The 21,262-nt window shown below is 37.7% G+C and overlaps 2 protein-coding genes across 4 annotated transcripts; one reads left to right on the top strand and one right to left on the bottom strand.

Annotated features, from left to right (window-relative positions):
• Positions 1-591: 591 nt before the first annotated feature.
• Positions 592-8,705, bottom strand: LOC107046252 (tubulin-specific chaperone E; the record flags this gene model as incomplete). 3 transcript variants are annotated; one of them, XM_015268834.1, is given in 3 exon segments in its annotated part: positions 592-981; positions 1,439-1,688; positions 8,406-8,705. In XM_015268834.1, coding segments are annotated over 2 exon segments (590 nt in total), but the record flags the coding sequence as incomplete, so codon positions are not given.
• A 513-nt stretch (positions 8,706-9,218) lies between these two features.
• LOC107046254 (protein MON2 homolog) lies at positions 9,219-19,837 on the top strand. The gene is made up of 3 exons (XM_015268836.1): positions 9,219-9,702; positions 9,777-9,920; positions 13,920-19,837. The coding sequence occupies exons 2-3, from the start codon at positions 9,801-9,803 to the stop codon at positions 19,146-19,148; spliced, it is 5,349 nt and encodes a 1,782-aa protein (XP_015124322.1). The 5' UTR covers positions 9,219-9,702; positions 9,777-9,800; the 3' UTR covers positions 19,149-19,837.
• Positions 19,838-21,262: the final 1,425 nt, after the last annotated feature.

Raw genomic sequence — 21,262 nt, forward strand, 5'->3', positions numbered from 1 at the left:
AAAAAAAGAAAGTCAAATCGGACCGTTCGTTCACGAGAAATCGTTAACCAAAATTTTGACCACGTACATACCTAGTAACACACACACACACACACAGACAGACATTTTGTTAAAAACCATCGGAAAACCTTAGAAAGACCTCGAAACGTGGACATATGATGAAAAATCGATTTTTCATTTTCGGGGACATTACAATAACTTCCCTATCCGGGAAGTTGAAAATATTTAAATCGGTTGGATATTTTCCGAGATATTTGGGAAAAAGCGTAAAAAAACAAATCGCTATTTCTCAAAACCTAATGGACGAATTCAGCTGAACTTTGGCGTAGAGTTAGTCCCAAATTGTACCAATAAACTGACAAAATTTCAAATTATTTGGGATGATTTTGCCCGTTGATTCGTCAATTTTAAGAAAAAGTGACTACCGACTGGACATGATCACACACAGACATGGTCTTCAAACTTCGTATTTTTCCTTTTCAGACCATTCTGCATCATTTCCAAGCAAAATTAGCGAATCGAAAAATCGATCGAATGCAATGCTTCCATTGGGAAGAAAAAGGGGAGAATAATTGAGTGATAATTTCTCACCTAAGGTTGAGACGATCCAATTTCATCAGCTGTGAACAAATATCTTCGATAGTCACCCATGAATTGATCAAATTTTTCGATAAATCCAGCTCTTCAATATTAGGAAATAATTCTCCAAGGATTCCTGGATCTCCAGAGGTAGAAACACATTCCTCACGAACGGATACAATGCTCAACTGATCGAAGTTACTCTGTTTTCTGTTTACCTTAGAAAATCCCACCATCTCCAAAAATGGAGCGTTGATTTCCTTCCGTAAATTCATTATATGCTCTCTGTTGACTCCAGCTAACTCATCGTCTATGTAGCCATAACGATTTTTTATTGCTTCTATACAAGATATTCCTGATTTAACTTTTCCTGGACGTACAAATGATCCAGAAGTTGGATATCTGCAATGAAAGATGATATTTTTCATAATTTCTAAGGAACTAATAAGTCAAAGAACATTATTACTGCAAGAACTGGGGTAACCAAATCCTTGGAAATAAATGTGGATGTGGAATTCACGTACAAATTATTTCCAAAACATCATAGGAATGAAGAAAGTTGAGAGAATTCATGAGAAGACCTTCTCTACAGCTTTTAAAATTAAGTGAGGACGAGTCGGGCAAAATAGGCACTTCTTACTTTTTTTCAATTGTTAATAAAACGGAATAATTTTCTTCCCATGGAAAACACAGTTATTTTTCTCTGTGATAAACCTAGAATGAGGGCAATTGATAAATTTATGTCTGAGTGATAAAGATTGAAACAAAAATTGGAAGTGTCCATTTTGTCCCATATTTCCCCATAGAAAAGTCCTCTGGATGACTACATTTTCCTAGAACTGGAAAAGGATTGAATTACCGTGCTTTGAAGTATTCCTTGTCATGGTATGTTCCATTATGCTTTCCTCGGCCAGGATTATCCCAATCAATACCCAACCAAAGTCCTGCCGTGTTTTCAATTGCACCGATGTAGTAGATTGTACCGTAGTGACCATCACACGCGATGCGCTGACCAATCTTGTAATTTTCGACGTCAACGTTTCTCAAATGCTCAACCATTTTTAATTTATTCTCCCGCTCTATGAAATTCTCTGAAGGAATATCAATATCTGAAACAGAAATTTGAAGTTACGTGAACATTTTATCAGAACAGCAAATGAGTTCAAGAATTTCACCAGGTTCTTTATGAAATATCTTTGAAACTAATATAAATTCCGGAAGAATCACCAAGAAACCTTCACGTAGGGAAGATGGTTTCTCAAGGCACAAGTTTCCTTTTTGAAAATTTTTTGGAAAGTTTATCCTTTTCTGTTTTCAATCCGAGGTATATAGTTAAAACTTGAAAGTCTGTGGTGGAATGGATCGATTAAGCGACTTCTAATTTTGCCCCGTTTTTCATGGCAAAACTTAATTTTTCTAGTTTTTATCTTAAAAATGGTCCATGGACCACAATTTTCATTCAATTTACAATCAATTCAATTTTAATTCAAATGTCAAGTTTCAGGGCAATCCCCAGCCCTCAATTCAAACCTCAGTCAATGCGAGCGAATTATCAACGATCATAGTATGCATGGAGCAGATGAAATTATAGTATGTGCCAAATCGGCTCAATTCCAAGTAAAATCGGTCAACCCTTAAACCCCTCACCCTCTCGAAAGTGAACGGAGATTTCTTACAGGGTTAAGGGGCTTAGAAAACTATCTCCTGAGTTTTCTTAGACTTTTTCTATTGCCTGTATGGAAGATATCTATGTGTTCTGAAAGGAAAGGCATATATCGAAAGAATGATTTCAACCGTTCTATCTCGGAATTTCAAAGTTAAAAAAAATGTAATTTAATATTGTGGTTAAAAAATGTCTAATCTATGTTTCTCCTACAAGAAAACACTATCTCAGCTAAAATTTAAAACGGCATAACTCAAGCACTAATACACTTTCAATGAGTTGTTAAATTTGATACCGTAATTTGATACCGCATTTTTCGTATGTACAGAGTGGGAAATATTTTACGATAATTCCTGATAATATTCCTAATAAATTATTTCCAATTGTAGCAATTTCAATTTTCAGTGCGGGTTTGCCGAGTTTTTGCCTTTTAAATTGGAGTACTTCTGTTGTTTAAAAGTTGACAAAATTTGAATTTTGCCATTTAAATCTCGTTTTTATAAAATTTGTTGTTCATCCATCCTCACCAATAAAACTAGTATTTTGAGCCATACCAGAAGTTAGGCAAAGTCCCTTATTTATTTGATTGTTATTTTTTTTAGTGCGAGGCATTGTCTACGATAAAGTACTTTTGTTAATTTCATTAACTTTCGATTCATTTACATTTTCGTAGCATTAATTCCCGGTAGTCTTTCTTCTTTCTGAGTTTGAAACATTGTTCTTTCCATAGGTATTTCCGTGTATTCACCACTCTATGTAGTGGCCCCAATCATAGCTGTTTAGCTCTAACGCTCAGTTTGCTCATCAACGCAGTCATCGGTTAGCCTCGCAGAGACCTTAAACTTCTTCCTTTTGAAGACATTTTCAAAAGAAGTTGAAAATTCTCACTTATAATACCACAAGAGCTGCAAAATTATTGGGCACTTGCCGGTAGATTCGCTGCACACAAATGAAACAGTCAGGTTGTCCAGATTAAAAAATCAAGAGCGCACAGCGCGAATGATGTTTCTGAAAAACTTGACAAGTTCGTTAGTATGCAAACTTGAGGGAAATATCCGACTAATTTTGAAGCTCGAGTGGTATTCGGATGACAATTTCCTCAATTCTGATTTTGACCAATCAGAGAGCAGTATTCGGGGTCATGTGACACGTTTCACACTGACAATTTCCTCAATTCTGATTTTGACCAATGAGTGTAGTATTCGGAGTCACGTGACGCGTTTCACACTGATAATTTCCCTACAGCCGGGGGAATTATCAGTGTATGTGCAGTATTCGGGGTCACGTGACACGTTTTCACTGACAATTTCCTCAATTCTGATTTTGACCAATCAGAGGGCAGTATTCGGGGTCACGTGACGTGTTTCACACTGACAATTTTCTCAATTCTGATTTTGACCAATCAGAGTGTAGTATTCGGAATCACGTGACGCGTTTCACACTGATAATCCTATATTAAAAAAGACATGGGTCACTAATCGAACATGGCGGATCTCATGGGGATAATCGATTATTTTGCATTCGATTTCGATTAATCGAATAGAACCGGGCATCACATCAGCTGATTAGTACAAGGTTACGGAGAAATACCGCAAGATGGCAGTGTAAAAGATGATACCTCAATGTTTCAAGAAAATGCGCGCGAATTTAAAAGCGGACTTCTAGCCCCACATAGGAATCAAACACCGTAAACAAGCATAAAGTACATCAGAGCATGTTTCCTACACATGTATTTGATTATAATGAGTTGAATCAAATGTTATTTGTCAGTGATAAATGCTAAGAACTGACAAACTAATTGGAGTGATTGATAATTAAATTAACTTGAATGCGAAGGGTGGAATTAACAAAATTTATCTCCTGTTTTTCCAAGTCATTTTTTGTTTTTCGAGGTTATGTTTAATGAAACCAAGCCTTAGGTATATCCCAAAATCAATGAATTTTAAATTTTAACCGTAAAATAAAAACGTCGAAATACTTTTTATTTACAGATTTTCAATGGTCCAATTTCTTCATCGAATTGGCTAGGAAAAGTTCGAAAATAAAGCATGGATAATCAGCGTCTTTCGAACGAGATTCTGCAAATAATTGCTTTTTTTCGACATTCTTAGGAATGAATAATGGAAATGGCTCAAACTATCAAAAGAATATTTTTAGGGATCCAATTAAATTTTGGTGAAATTCTGAAAGGGGAAAAATTCATTACAATTCAGAAATGATTATTTTTAGAGTGAAAAATATATTACTATTGAATGAGTTAGATAAACAGGCAGTGCGACAGAAGCCATTTGATAGATTACATATGACTGCTACTCTCCACGTATATTTCTCCTATTTTCATTTCTACCGAATTTCATTGAGTAGGCTTCCCAATGGATCCCAATGTATGTTTTCAAAAAATTAAGGCATACGAATTCCCATTTTTTGAAAATATTAAGGCCAATCGCACTCATGTTCCCCTATTTCTATCAAATAAATTTGCAATTTCATTCAACAATATTCATGTTATATGGCTTCCTCAATAATCGTGCTGTGAAAATGGACGTTGAAATATAGATGCGTTATTTTTTTTTCTCAAAAATTTTGGGTGAATTATTTCATCTCAAGAACTATCAAATGCATAGACCTAAAATTTGATATAGGAATGTTCCTTGACAGTCCTAATTAGAAACCAAAGTTTTAAAATGTTTCCCTGACTTTTACCCATGTCATAGTGCGTAAAAGTGAACTCCGAGCAAAAAATACAAAAACGACGATATCTCGGAAAATTTCAATGGGATGGTACCCATATTTTATTGGATCTAGATAAATGGCATGAAAACGCACGTTTGGAAAGAAAAAAAAATGAAATCGGACAAATAGTTTTTGAGATATTGACCACAAGATTTCGTTCATTCAGCATCCCAAACTTATTTACCATGAAACCTAAAATCATACTAAGTTGTAAGTTTCTATCTCGATTATTTTTCAAGTTTTCGTGCGAATAAGCAATTTCAGGGAAAAAATGAAAAAACGAGAATAAAACTACATTGCTCAGGGAGTAATGGTCTTTTTTCTATCCAATTAAATAGGTATCATCGTGACGAGTATTTTGAAAAAAGAATCCAATCAGTCCAGGTGATATCGGCAAAAAACTATTTTCGAAGAATCGCTATATCTCAGGAACCGCTCAACCGATCGAGCTGAAATTTAGCATAAATTTGAGTCTCAGTAGTACCAATTAGCAGCCAGAATTTCAGCATATTTGCCTCAATAATTCTCGAGTTATGGGGACAGTTCTGGACATACGAACACACATGTGCACACATATACCCCTACTCATATACAGACATTTTTTAAAAACATCATTTCTTCACGTTTCATGACATTCCTAGGCATTTCCACCCAAAATTCAGAAGTCAAAAAAAATCATAATTGTAAAGCTTCCATTCGGAAGCAAAAAATTCGTGGTCTTCGAAAATCGCAATTTTCCGACCATACTCAGAACAGTCGACTTTTTACTTTTTTAAAAAGATTTTGAAAATGTTCCTTAATAATTATGAGTAAGTAGTAATTATAGTGTTGGAAAAAAATTTTTAATGTCATGAACAGTACAGTACTAATTTTCAGGCGAGAGACATTTACTTCCGTTTGAGAGGAAAAAGTCGTGAAATTTCAAATTTTACTGTAAATTTAATGAAATTCAACACTTTTCACCAGCATGTGAAGCGCAGAACTTTTCAAGTTACTTGAATTCTCATTTAAACGATGAATATTCTGTACCAAATCACTCTGTATTTTCGATTGATAAACAAATTATAATTGCTCAAATCATTTAGGCCACAGGAAAATAGAATGATTCAACTTCCTCAATGGTGCGTTTGCTGGGGTTTCCTTCAAAGTTAATTGGAATCAATAGTTAGAATTATGAGAGATTCTGACATTTTTGACATTAAGTATAGAAGAATCTGAATGCAACATACTGAAAATGATAATCGATTGTTTCACTTTGAACAAATAGTAACAATATTTAAATTAAAAATTTCTGATATGATTAAACAAAAAAAACTTTCACTCAATATTCCATAACTGCAAATAATAAAAATGATGATAATTATGTAATATTATCTGAATCATTAATGTGAATTTCAGACTCTCAAAAAAAGATAGAGCAGAAGTCAAACAATCATTTAAAATTTTAATTTTTAATTTGGTGCTGAAAACATTAGGTGATGATATTTCAAGCGTGGAATTATATTGATGATATGAATAACAGATTAGTTGAATTAACGAGTGAACTAATTATGAAAATTTATAAGAGTGTTCACTAGAAATCTACTCTCTGGCTTACGTTCGAGAAGAAAGTGCATTATAATTATGATCGAACTTTTATTCAGTAAGTATAGCAATTAGCACATGAACAAGTCATTTATTGCAATATGAAAAATTAACAAAATTTGAAGCTAATAAATTGGGAGAGATTATTGTCATCAGTTGCGTTGCTTTTTACAATTAGAATGATTATGAACAATGAATTGAAAAAAGGAATATTAAAACTGACAGGCAAAAGGGCAGAATGAAAGGGACATCAACAACCCGGCCGCTTGCGGCCGGGGTGGCGCTAGTACCCGATAATTTTGAAGGTCTTGGGGTATTATACACGGAGAGAAATGTTCAGTAAAAATTACTGAACTCACAATTCGCTCACCGATTACGGAATCCACTCAGAAAATTTAAGTGACGGTATCGTAATTTTTCACAGGAGACTCAGATAAAAATTACGGAACGCTCTGGAAAAATTCCGTGACAGTTCCGTAAAATTTCCTACAACCTGCTCCGGAATTACGAAAAGGATACGTATTTTTAATGAATATTTCTCTCCGTGTACCTGATAATTTTCCCATCAACATTTCGGTCAATAGAATTGTATTTTATCCATAAGCCCTTCTGTTTTTGAAATATCATAAGCGATATGAAAAATTATCAATGGAATTATTAAAAATTATCAGTTGAATATCGGCTATAAAAAAGTCGAATGGTGCAATAGGGGACTTGCATGAATTTTCTCCAAGTTTTGGGCTTAAATGATTCATTTTTCATTTCTAAACATTAAAAATATTGGTCGTTAATTAATAGCTGACTATCAAGAGTTGAACATTTGAAACACTTTGAAATCGCCAACGACGTCACAAGGATGGTCGAATGCTCGACCAATCACAGAATGGCTCGAACCAACCTTCACGTGCACGTCATCCAATGGATGACAGCAACTTCTCTCCTCACGTCAGACTTTGCGACGTCATCACCGAAATAGTAAGTGTCAAAAAATCTGATTTTCAATCGATTAGATTGACAATATTTCTAGATCTAGACAATATTTCTCCATAATTCTTTTCGTTTAGCTATCTATGGGTTATGTAGAATGGGTGAACAGGGAAATTAGGGAAAACTGCTCCACGCATGTTCCCTATTCTATTGTTTGAAATTTGGATGGAGAGAATTATCTTTGAATTTTCTTTCATAATTATCTGAAAATCTCCCCTTTTTTATTTAATATTTTGCTACTCAATTGATCATATGTCGCCGGTCATATGAAATTGCATATTATATTACTAGTGCATAAAGTTCCTCTTTTTCAGACGCACGTAGTTCTTTCCACATCCTATTTTTTGTATTACCTGCCAAGTTCGTTTTTCGGGGATGCAGCGGGTGTAAAGTGTTTGGTTTTTATGCGGAGTGCGTAAAATGCAAGTTCGTGTGTAATACTATTTTTCGACCTATGTTAGTGACGAAGCATATTTTTTGTCCCGACGGTCGTGAGCGAACCCAGTTAAAAATAATGCAAAATAATTATGTTAACGCTAACATTCTTTGCATATTATCTATTTTAGTTAATAATAATATCTATTTTAGTTAATAATAATCAAATTGAGGTGGTGGATTAAAATTGGTATCAACATAAGGTAGCTAACTTTGTCTATCAGTCGAAAAAAACATAAGTGTTTGCATTTTTAAATAAACATCCTGAATTCCACTCTCGAAAAATTCTCCCTCACTGAAAATGAAAACTTTTAATACCTCCAGAACATCTGAAAAAATCGCAAAAGATTTCGTCAAATCTATAACCCCGGAAAATACTCTATCCAATTCAAGTTAATTTTCACCTCAAGTTACTTCAGCTCACCTTCAGCCTTCGTCTCCAATGACTCCTAACAGTCTTTAATGCCTCCACGATCACCCAGGTTAGGGCATCCCAAACCCCGGTTATTCCTCCTCCATGTCAATTGAACGAATCAACTTCAAATAACTGAGAATCACTAAAATAACACCCAACCAACAGAATTTTCCCCAATGTAGACCAACCCAATATTCCGTCCACTTCTCCACGTGTGGTCTAAAACGACTCCATGAAAACTCCAAGATCAAGACTACTTTAGATTCTCTAGGGCTGTCATCACCGTTCCGTGATTCCGTCCAATGAGCCTCTCCCTCTCCTCCCTGCAGCCAAAAACGGTTCACAACCTCTACCCCGCTTCCGTCCCCTTCCGCACGGAGAGTGTAGTAAACATACTGATCAGCCACCGCAACCCTTTCGAAACAGTTTCCTCTACAACCAACACTCCACGGTGTACCGACGTCGGTGGCCGAAGCGGCTAGGTGCGAGCCTAGTGTGCGAAAGGTGAGTTCGATTCCCCGTGGAACCGAGTTTTTCAACCGGAGGCTCCAGCGAGCGGGAGGTCGCTAATATAGTGACCGCCTGGGTGACCGGCATGAGTTTGCTGTGGTTTCCCATGCTACTCCTATGTTCTATAGGAGTGCGAATGCGGTGCAGTGTAGAATCCACAGCCGCATGCATAGGGTTGGATAGGGCCGATTAGCCAATCAGAGGGCAGAAAGGGCCGAATATAAAAAAAAAAAAGTCCACGGTGTCAGCCGGTGACGAGTGTCGAGGTTCAGTTCCCATTGGCCCATGACAATCACGTGGTATATACATCCACATCGTCCAACTCCAACAAATTTCGGAGTAGTACATATAGGCAGACAGTACATACATGTGTATATATAACACGTATAACGTTTAATCTGAATTGACTTTCACGTACTTATATCAAACAATATGTGTGTGGTTGATTGCCATCTGTGAGATACCTCTCCACCTAATTCTTACATACATCACAATACATCAAACATTGGTGTCGCATATTTCATTCTACATATGTACATTGTACCAATTTACAAAACTTACTCCTGCCAACTCATCCTTTTCCCATTGTCCGATCAACATTCGTTACAAAAAATGAATAATTTGCGTGGTTTATAAGACTGATAACGTTAAAATTCACACGAAGAACGAGAAGTGGTGACAACAGTGGGGCATGAAGGTGTAATGAACCTTGATATTTAATGAATGGGGAATACTGTTGTGGCTATGTTTGTGGATCATTTAATTATTCGCATATGATTGTCGGGTGATTTAACAGGTATGTGCCAGTGATTTAGTGCTAGTGTCAGGCTTTTCAATACTCTCTGATTGTTTTTTGAATGATTGTTGCAGGGATTTGTTAGGACAAAAACAATAATGACTACAGCGGCAGTTCCACTCACACCCGAGTATAATAGTAAATTTTTTGAATCTCTGCAGACTGATCTGAAGGCATTAGGTGCAGAGACGAAGAAAAAGTATCCACAGATTAAGGAGGTTAGTTTTTATCGATTTGTTGGGCTGATAATCCAAATACATCATGTGTGATTGTACATGAAAACTACAGATTCGTAGGTTGTAGAGGATTCTCATTGGTTTGTAACTTTTTTAGCGTTCGCTTATGTGTTATCGATTATTTCCGATTTTGGTTTTTATCTATGGAAATATTTACATTAGAAGAACCTTAAATAGTTAAAGGAATGTATAGATAGAGGAGGCAATTGAGTGAAATAAATGAGGAAGTGGTTGAATGATGCAGAACGTAAAAACTCATTGTTGATTAGGCATTTATCTTCAAAGTGAATGATTTTAGGAGGAAATTTTTCAGCAATTTTTTTGAACGAAAGTCAAATGTCATAGAAATGATCTCGTGATAATACCTATAAAATCACTCATTTACGAGACAACTATGCAATTGTTGTACCATTCTCGTGCCAAAATGACTCTTCGATAGATGTCTAGAAATCTGAGGGGGGGGGAGGGGATGCATGGATTTTCGAAATACTAACGCTGCCACGACCGCGACGTTAATGCCCTTTCATTATGCTTTTTCTCATTTTTTCCTTGCGTTTCTTTAAAAACTTAATGATTCATCATCGTCTTACTAAACTGAGCGTTAAGGTTAATGTACACAATGCTTATCGATTCATCAACTGTTAAATTTCAATGTTTCAATAAGTGATTTACTAATGGTAATTACCATATTCCATGTGTGTGGACACTGCCTTTTTTGCCATGAATCTATGGAAAGTACCATGATGGAAGGTTATACCGTACGTCTATAGTTTTTATCAAGCGTCTGTGGTTTTTTCCCCTGTCGCCTGTGGTGCTTTACCATGAATGTGAGGTAAAGTGTACGCCGTATAGTAATTTTTTTCCATGTGTCTATGGCTCTTTCATAAATGCATGGCAGCATCGAATTTGCTTCTGCAATATTACTAAATTGACAATGCAGATATGATTAAAGGGTTTCAACTGTCAAAAAAATGATACCATTGCTTCGAAATTTCTCTGAGACTGTCATAGCAGTTGTCAAATTGTGTAGAATCTTTTTCTAATTTTTCTAAATTTAGTTTTCAACTTATGGAGATTTTTCCAATTACCACGAAATTATATCACCAGCACAGATGTTGATACAATGGCATACTAAAGCCCACGTATAAGAAGCGCCTTATACTTATATGAGGCTAGCTGCATCGAGCTCTGCTAGCTCTTAACTTTTCAAAATTAATGAATCATGGATAAAACTAGTGGAATTGGAGAGCCTGGAAAAATTTTTGGTTTCAGACGCTAATTGATGGACAAATTTATAGAAACAGTGAATTACCCAATGGAAAGTTTGTCAAATTGGAAACATTAATTTTTCTTCGACGGAAACAAAAATTGTTATCACGAAACAATCTTTGAGAACTGGAAGAGATCAAAATCGTGACTGCATTACCATCTGTACTTCTAATAAAGTTTACACGTGACTGACACTTCTAATAAAGTTTATACGTGAAATGACTATGATTGTTAATTATTTGAAAACGAATTTTTAAAAATTAGAAAAAAATTTATGCACAATCTTACAACTGCTGTAAATGTCTCAGAATAATATTCAATCAATGTTATAATTTTTTTCACGGATGAAACCCTTCAATAATATCTGAATTGTCCAGTGAGTAATTTCGACAATAAACGTGATTATTTCCCCCATTACCCTTCCGAACAATAGAATTGCGGAATTCGACGTCCCGTGGTCCAATCAGAACATAATTATATCGATTGTTTTCTGCCGTTTTCCAGATAACTTGGTAATGAGTATAAGAAAATGTCCAGGAACCTAGCTCACCGAATGATTATTCTTAATAAAAAAAAGTATTTTTGCAGGATTCGTGGTTCGTATGGTTCGGGAAGCTAACGAATCGACTAATAGGCGAATTGGATATTAACAAAGTTTATTCGCCGAAGCGTAATGCGGACAAAAAAATTACAAAAGTAGTTAGGTATCAGATGTTCGCGTAAAGGCGTTAACCGATAGACTGACTGCTGACGAGCTGTCTGAATTATGTATGTTAACCTAGCAGGCAAAAGTAGCAGAATCGAATTTTCAATATTGGATAATTTGCAGCTTATTATGAGCTAATTTTATATGCCTTTAAAATTTTTTTTGCTAATACCGTTTTTGAAAAAAACGTGTCTCTGCTAGCTTTTTTGTAAGTCAGCAGAAAAATTATTTAAAAAATCAATAGAATTTGATTTTCGATATCGGATAATTTAAAGCTAATTTTCTACGTTTTCACAAAATTTCCAACTAACCCAGTTTTGGGAAAAACGGCGTCAATGCTAGCTTACTGCAAGTTAGCAGAAAAAATGGTTAAAAAATTAACAAAATTTGGTTTTCGACATGGGATAATTTAGAGCTCATTAGCAGCTATTTTTTCACGTTTCAAAAAATAATTTTTTTTTTCAAAACATTTTTGTTTTTTTTTTTTCACAAAACGACGCATTTATATACTTTTTACCAAAATGTAGAAATGAACGAAATCTCATTTATAAAATTTGCAAAAAAATCAGTTTTGACATTGGATAATTGAAAAATCATTACCAGATAATTTGTTATAATTCCAAAAGTTTTCATTTTTATGCCGTTCGGAAAACGATAGCGTTGCGGCTTATTATGACCTAATTTTATATGCATTTAAAAATTTTCTGCTAATGCCATTTTAAAAAAAGCGTATTTATGCTAGCATGATGCGTATGCTAGCTTTTTTGTAAGTTAGCAGAATAATCATTTAAAAAATCAATAGAATTGAATTTCCGATATCGGATCATTTAAAACTAATTAAGAGCTAATTTTCTACGTATGTAAAAAAATAGCTGCTAATGAGCTCTAAATTATTCCATATTGAAAACGAAAGTTTGTTCATTTTTTAACCATTTTTTCTGCTAACTTGCGGTAAGCTAGATTGACGCCGTTTTTCCAAAAACTGGGTTAGCTGAAAATTTTTTGAAAACGTAGAAAATTAGCTGTTAATTAGCTTTAAATTATCCGATATCGAAAATCGAATTCTATTGATTTTTTAAATAATTTTTCTGCTAACTTATAAAAAAGCTAGCAGAGACACGTTTTTTTCAAAAACGGTATTAGTAAAAAAATTTTTGAAGGCATATAAAATTAGCTCATAATAAGCTGCAAATTATCCAATATTGAAAATTCGATTCTGCTACTTTTGCCTGCTAGGTTAACATACGTGTCTGAATTTCGGACATTGGGGCCGTGGAGGTCCTCAGGTGTATATGTGTGCGTGAGGTCAGTGACGGGCCTGTAGGTGCGTGTGTAGTGAGGCGCTAGATTTTGAAATTTCCTTCTAAATCTATTCATGTCCAAGATATTCCCGGAAAACTTTCACCGTTCCAGCACAGAATTTAATTTTAATTAGTGATTGAATTCAATTGTCGACTTCCTTCGTGTCTTTTCATCGGGATTTTCTTCTACACGTCAGCCTTTTTTCCCGAGGTAAACGATGCCGAGTGACTTAAATTTTAATGTAATGTTCAACATTCTATTGAGAGATAGTAAATTTCTGAGCATATGATGAGAAAAAGTCATGCATCACAGAAATTACCTGTCACCCACGACAGACGGCCATACATTTATGAAATGGCCATAGACACCTGAAAAAAATTACCATACGTCGTGGACTTTACCTTACAATCAACAATCAAACAATCAAAATTTCAGTGAAAAAAGTGAAATTTTTAAAAAAATTATAACTCGCTGAAAAAAATCGAATCGCCGAAGAATCTATGAGAGCTTGGTCTAATGTACTTCTTCGAAAAAAAAATCGGCAAGGCAATTGGAATCATAAAATTTTTTTCATCTCGGATGTGACGTAGAATTGCTCTATTTTATTATTATTCTTTTATATAAATCAACATATTCTCTCATAAAAAAGTCACCTGTAAGTAAATTAATCTATAGATAATGTCCAAAAACTTTGAATTTTTCAGTCGTGCGAGGAGGGAATAACGAAACTGCGTACCGTGATAAACAACCCGGGCGCCTCCTCCGTCTACCATGTTGTTAATCAAATTCTCTATCCCCTGGTCCAAGGGTGTGAGAGTAAAGATATGAAAATAATCAAGTTTTGCCTTGGAATGATGCAAAAACTGATAACACAACAAGCAATTGATCAAAAGGGTGCACGTTATATAACAGACACCCTCTGGATGCTGATGGAATTAGGAATAGAAGAAGTCAAAGTGCTTCAGACCGTCACACTTCTCCTGACCAGCAACACAATTGTCCATGGTGAGACACTAGCCCGGAACTTGGTCCTTTGCTTTCGTCTGCACTTCACCAAAGACTCGACAACCATTAACACTGCTGGAGCAACTGTTCGCCAACTGGTCTCTTTAGTTTTTGAACGAGTTATTGTTGAAGACGAATCACTCAAAATTTCTAGGCAACCTCGACTCGAGCCTGAGCAAGCTCCACCCCAACCAGATCAATCTCAAGCGAAGCAGAGTCATTCGGATGACCTGAGACAAAGCTCAGCCCAAGCTCCAAAGGGTCTTGCCCCATGTGCTGCTGATGCATTCCTCATGTTCCAGGACCTAGTCCACCTGGTGAACGCAGACCAACCCTATTGGCTCATCGGCATCACTGAAATGACCCGAACCTTCGGCTTAGAACTCCTGGAGTCAGTTCTCACAAACTTCTCTTCAGTCTTTTTCAATCATCCGGAGTTCAGGTTCCTTCTGAAAGAGCGAGTTTGCGCTCTGGTGATCAAACTCTTCTCCCCTAACATCAAATACAGAAATTCAGTACCAGCCTCTGTCCAGCAAGCCACTCCCCTGGACAAGCCCTACTTCCCCATCAGCATGAGACTCCTTCGAGTTGTCTCAATCCTGATACAAAAATATCACTCACTATTGATCACTGAATGTGAAATTTTTCTCTCACTAATTGTCAAATTCTTGGACCCGGACAAGCCTGTTTGGCAACGAGCACTGGCTCTAGAAGTCCTCCATAAAATGACAGTGTACACAGACTTGTTGATAAGTTTCTGCGAATGTTATGATCTGAAACAACACACGACAAATATCTTCCAGGATATTGTCAACAGTCTTGGAGCATACGTCCATAGTCTTTTCGTGAATCCAGTGCAGATGAGTCCCCAGGTGAACCCAGCTGGAGCTTCAGCTGCTCAACAACCCTCGATGGCTTCAGCAACTCTGCTGGCTGGAATGCCTGGTCCAGGTATCTCTCCCCAACCTGGCTTCTACTCTCGAGGAATTTGGCTGCCAATAGTTGTCACATACCCGAGTGGTCAGGCTAAACCCATTTATTTGGAGATGTTGGATAAAATTGAACCTCCACAGATACCTGACGGCTATGGAATCAGCATAGCTTATGCCTGTCTTCTAGATATCATCGGTTCGATTTCCTTTGGAATTGTGGGCTCTAATAACGATCAGACTGGGAGAGGAGGTGAAACACATGAGAGTAATCAATACAAGCCATCAGAGGCGGAACAAAAACTTCATATTCAATTGATTACATCTAGTTGGTGTGGACTACTAGCTGCACTGAGTCCATTAGTCGATGCCAGTACTGATGAATCAACGACTGAGAACCTTCTCAAAGCAGTTCAGACATTTGCATCATTGTGTGGATTGTTGGAGCTTCAAACTCCTCGAGATGCTTTCATAACAGCCATTTGTAAAGCTTCGTTACCTCTTCATTATGCATTGACAGTTCTGAATGTAAATGGCAATGGAAATACTGTGAAGGGGATGAAGGCAGGTCCACTAACACCAACGAGAAGTCAACAAGGGGAGAATCAGCCTCAGAATCAAACTCAATCCCCCCCACAGCATCAAGATTCCTGTCACAATTATAATCCTTCAATCGCTGAGCCCTTGGATTACAGACAGCAAGTAGTAGCAGTAGGAACTCCACTCCCAACAGCTTCCTTGCCCATTGGCGCTCAGCATCAAGGACCAGTGATGCTGACTGCAAAAAATTTGCAGTGCATGAGGGCATTATTAATGCTTGCCCACTGTCATGGAAGTATTCTAGGCAGTGCCTGGCACCTCGTTCTCACCACTCTCCAGCACCTTGTCTGGATTCTTGGACTAAAACCATCAACAGGGGGTTCATTAAAAGCTGGGCGGACAGCCACAGACTCCAACGCTGTTCTGACAACAGCTGTTATGGCAGATTTACCTGTACTTAGTGCCATGCTGAGTAGATTATTCGAGAGCAGTCAGTATCTGGATGATGTAGCTCTTCATCATCTCATCGATGCTTTATGCAAGTTGAGCCAGGAAGCTATGGAGCTAGCGTACACAAACAGAGAGCCATCGTTGTTCGCTGTTGCCAAACTATTGGAGACTGGGATTGTTAATCTTTCGAGAGTTGAGGTTCTCTGGAGACCTCTGACCAATCATCTGTTGGAGGTTTGTCAGCATCCTCACATCCGGATGAGAGAGTGGGGAGTAGAGGCAATAACGTATCTTGTTAAGTCTGCGTTGCAGTACAAGTATCCGACTCCACTCAGGGACAATCAGAAGCTGCAGACGTTGTTACTGGGACCTTTATCAGAATTGTCATCAGTCAGACATGCAGATGTGCGCCAGAGACAGCTAGAGTGTGTCCTCCAGATCCTCCATGGAGGTGGAGAAACTCTTCATCATGGATGGCCATTGGTTCTTGGCATCATTGGAGCTGTTTCTGATCATCAGGGCGATAATCTCGTGAGGATTGCGTTTCAATGCCTTCAGCTCGTGGTAACAGATTACCTGCCTGTGATGAGCTGGCGTTGTCTTCCTCTTTGCGTGGACACAGCTGCGAAATTTGGCTCTCAGACGCAAGAACTCAATATATCGTTGACTGCTGTTGGACTCATGTGGAACATCAGTGACTACTTCTTTCAGAATCAGGAGAAGATACTGAATTCATTAAAGTCCAATGAGTCTCAGGTGGAGAACATCTTTCCAGATTTCCCTGGGACCACGAACATGCCCTCGTTTGATAAATTGTGGATGTGTTTGTACACGAGATTGGGGGATTTGTGTGTAGACCCTAGACCTGCTGTTCGTAAGTCTGCCAGTCAAACGTTGTTCTCTACGATTTCGGCGCATGGGGGATTGCTCCATCAGCAGACGTGGCAGGCGGTTCTCTGGCAGGTTCTCTTCCCACTGCTGGATAAAGTGAGAAATCTGTCGAGTTCAGCGAGCAATGAAAAAGTTGATACTAGTGGAAATATTCTGATTCATCACAGTAGAAATACTGCACAGAAACAGTGGGCAGAGACGCAAGTATTGACTTTGAGTGGAGTGGCAAGGGTCTTCAATACCAAGAGACAATTACTTCAGACGTTGGGGGATTTTCCAAGGGCCTGGTCACTCCTCCTTGAGTTCATAGAGTATGCAGCATTGAGTAAAAACAACGAAGTGTCTTTAGCTGCGTTGAAATCGTTTCAAGAGATTCTCTACATTCAGAAGAATGGCAACACTGACAATTATCCCGAGAGCTCAGGATTGAGCTCTTCAGTATCTTCGATGGAGTCTCTATGGCTGGTCGTCTGGAGAGTGTGGATAAATATTGGTATGGAGAGTTCTGTGGTAACTTCTCTTTCACAGAGAGATAATTCTGATCCATTGATTAATCAACAAACTTCTCAGAACATTTTGGTTGATTCCATACAACAGCCTTATGTTCCCTCTCAAGCGTTTCTTTCAGCGCTAATTCAAATATTCCCAGCGATATTCCAACATATCAGGGATAAATTTGTTAGCAGCGATGTCGAAAAATTGTGTACAGTACTTAAGCACGTAGTACAGGTTCCAGTTCATGGAGAATCGACTCCTTACATCCTTCCCACTGTTCCTGATATCATTTTGACCCAACTTCAGGATGGCGTTTTACACTCGATGGAACTTTTGAAGGGTGAAGCACTGAGTGGAGAGTCTGATAAACTCAATACCATGATTGGATTTATATTTTTGCAACTGTTGGAATTCTCCAAACTAGCTTGCCACCCGCCCTCATCAACATTAGCAAAACTACAGATTAAGACGAATTACAATATGAATCAGTCCCAGCAGATTCGAAGTTCTTCTAACGAATGGATTACAATGAATTATGTCCCTTTTGGGGAGAAATCCTTGACGATGGCTGTCAATCTTTACGAGAAAATATCTGCAGAGTTTGTGGTGATTGATCAAGAGATCTTGAAACACATTATTGGAGCTTTGAAAATTCCTCTATCCATGAAATACGCCTGCCCCTCTCCCACGACATGGAAACTCGCTGTGACGAGTCTCCTAACAGTTCTACATGTTGGTTTACCTCTTGCCAGGAAGCATCAAGATAAGTTCGAGACGATGTGGCCAGTGTTGGCTGATACTCTTGACGAGTTTCTCTTTCCAAAGAGCTTATCGATGATCAAAACAGAGAGGAATCTCGAGGAGATCCAAGCTGACGAGGCTGTCGACTGTCAGATAATGGAACTACTGAGGGATCAAGTCCTCCCACATTCCCAGTTCATCCCTCAGGCGTTTATACTGAGAATAGTTATGCTACTTAATAAGGGCTCAATACACTCAGCGACGTCTTTGCATAATACAAGTACAAATACAACTGCTAACTTAATGGGTTCAGCGATCAACGATTTTTCGTCTGTAACATTGAATAATTGTGAGACCAAGTTGAGAGAGGAGTTTGCGAAAACTTGTTTTGAGACCCTCCTGCAGTTCTCGTTGGTCGATGGACTCAGTGATGTTACGGAGTTTCCAATGTTCCAGAGGACGATTAATAATGCTACGATTAGTGACTGTGAGGATGAGAATGGGGGAATTGCTGGACGATTGGCAGTGACTGCTCTGTTGCATAGGTTCCAGCAGGTTTTGTATCGTTATATCGAGGATGATAGGAAGAGCGGAAAGTGCCCGCTCCCCAGATATAGATTATCGGAGATTTCCTTTGTTCTTAAGGCGGTGGCGACTCTTGTAGTGTCGTTGAAAAAGGCACCATCGAATAAAGTGGAAAAGTCTGTTTGGCAACAGCTAATTGGACTTTATCCGTGTTTAGTGGAGTGTAATCTTGCTGCAGCTTCTCCTCAAGTATCTAGGTCCCTTAGGGAAGCTCTTATGCAGTATTACGATCTTCTTAGGCCACCTGTGGATGGGAGTATCGGGGGGGTACCTTCGATGTCCAATAATGGCGTTTAACCTGCCAGTGAGCAAGTTCTCGGGGAATTGATTCAGTACGGGAGGAATGGAAGGAGATAAGTCTGATTTGTGATTTTTTTTTGCCAATATCTGGGTTTTCATTAGAGGATCTTTGTGTGGAAAGTTTTGTGGATGACAAAAAAGGTCCATTGATATTTTTTGTATAAACCTGACCTTCCCTTTCGAAATCTACATAAAATAATTCAAAAACTTTTTTTCATGGGTTCAAGGAAAATTTGTAGGATATTTTGCAAATACCTAGGAAATGAAAGCATTCAAGGATGTTGACTTTGAAAACTATCATGAACAAGTCAGTCGATGGTTTCTGATGAGCGAACGTTTTGAAGCTATTTGCAGAATAGACTGAAAGAATCTTTCGGATGATCTCTTTCCAAGACTTTTCTACAGAATCGATGCATACATTTGCTTTATATTCGATTCATCAGATGTATGCTTACGAGTATTTTGTAAGTAATTCAATAATAAACAGCGAGGCCTTAGTCAATTTGGTGTTATTCAGTGGATATGTTGATGGGTGAATTAACGAGTTACAATCGTCCGTGTATCTGTATTGGATTGTATAAATTTGTGTTAATAATTTATATTGTTTTTAAGTATCCTTAGGTTTATTGTAATAAAATGTTGTAGATATCTATCTATTAATGAAGATTAAACATGATGTCAGATGACATATGCGTCTATTATTTCTTTTTTCTACCAATTTGGGGGGTTCAGGAGAAAATTTAAAAAGAACTTTCATAGTCTACAAAATATGCGGAAGGGACGTTTAACAGTCTTCGCAACCTTTCTTCGGAGATGTGAAGAAAATAATTTGCAAATGGGGAAAAGGTGGACACTTGACTTTTTCCCTTTAATGTTTGAGACACAATTTAGACTTTCTTTCACTTGTCTTTTAACAAATTAGTTTTAACTTGTGACGAAGTGAAATGAGCCGCCCACACCATATTTCCGCCTAAGAACTTCCCTGCACCGTTGGCCACCCTATTTCCCCAGTTACTGCCTCCAATTCCCCTCACCATCCTGCCGAAGCCGACGAAGCATCGCCGACAACGAAACTCAGCAGCACCACGACCACCACTGCAACTAGACAAGAGACCGCACCCTGGAAACTTAACCATTGAGGATGGATGAGAGATTGAACCCATTCCCACTATCATCCTGAGGACGCCCCTGTGATATGTCCTCTCTCCCGCGCACCGCACACTCCAGAAACTGTAGTAGGATTCATATTGAGATATCAGAATAATAAAAGGATAAGAGGTGGTAATCTTTAGAGAGATGAACAGTAGAAGTATCCCGAAATTTAGGAGGCAGAAGGAAGGTTCGCAGCATATTCTGGAGTTGCTAGGACTTTACTGGAGTTTTGATTGGACGCAGAGTCGCTAATTATATTATAATCAGCAGTTACCGTGAGTACCAGTTGCTTTCTCCCCCCCTCCCAGAATTATTCCCTATAACATCCCCTCCCCGCTCTTAACGGTGCGCCCACAGTTTCTATTTTCCCTAATTATCATTCGAAGAAATTATTGTAAACTATTCAGAATCAATCCCTAGACACGAGTCCCCTTTTGTTCACATTTTAGAATCATTCCCCGTCGCGTGTACAAAAGTCGCCTGGCCTTACCCATTCCCTAGATAAAGATAAAAGATAGTTATCATTGTAAAGAATTGGTGTGAAATTTAAGGAAATATAGAGTATTATTGGAATTGTAATTAGCCTCCCGTGTCCCATTCAGTTGATCGCCCTGATCCCTTCTTTCAGACATTATAAATTAATTTAATCCTTGGACAATAATATCAGGTAATTATTAATCATATTATTTATTCGGAAATAAAGTCCCCTATTTCAAACTCTACAGACAGACCGACTGTTTGACTGACGACTATAGATTTACTCTCATTGACTTTGATAATAACAATTTAGAAAATTCACTGTATATAATTCAATACATTTTAGTTGTTTCCTCCACTGAGAATTATTACTAAGTGAGTTCCCTTGGATCGGCTTTTTGCTTCCAGTATGAGCCCTGATATAATTTGGGGTATCCTCGTACAAGGCAGAGGCCCCAATGGTACTCAATCGCATCACCTGT

This window comes from Diachasma alloeum, unplaced genomic scaffold (assembly GCF_001412515.2).
Source record: "Diachasma alloeum isolate Michigan unplaced genomic scaffold, Dall2.0 Dall_scaffold_01243, whole genome shotgun sequence".
NCBI lineage: Eukaryota > Metazoa > Arthropoda > Insecta > Hymenoptera > Braconidae > Diachasma > Diachasma alloeum.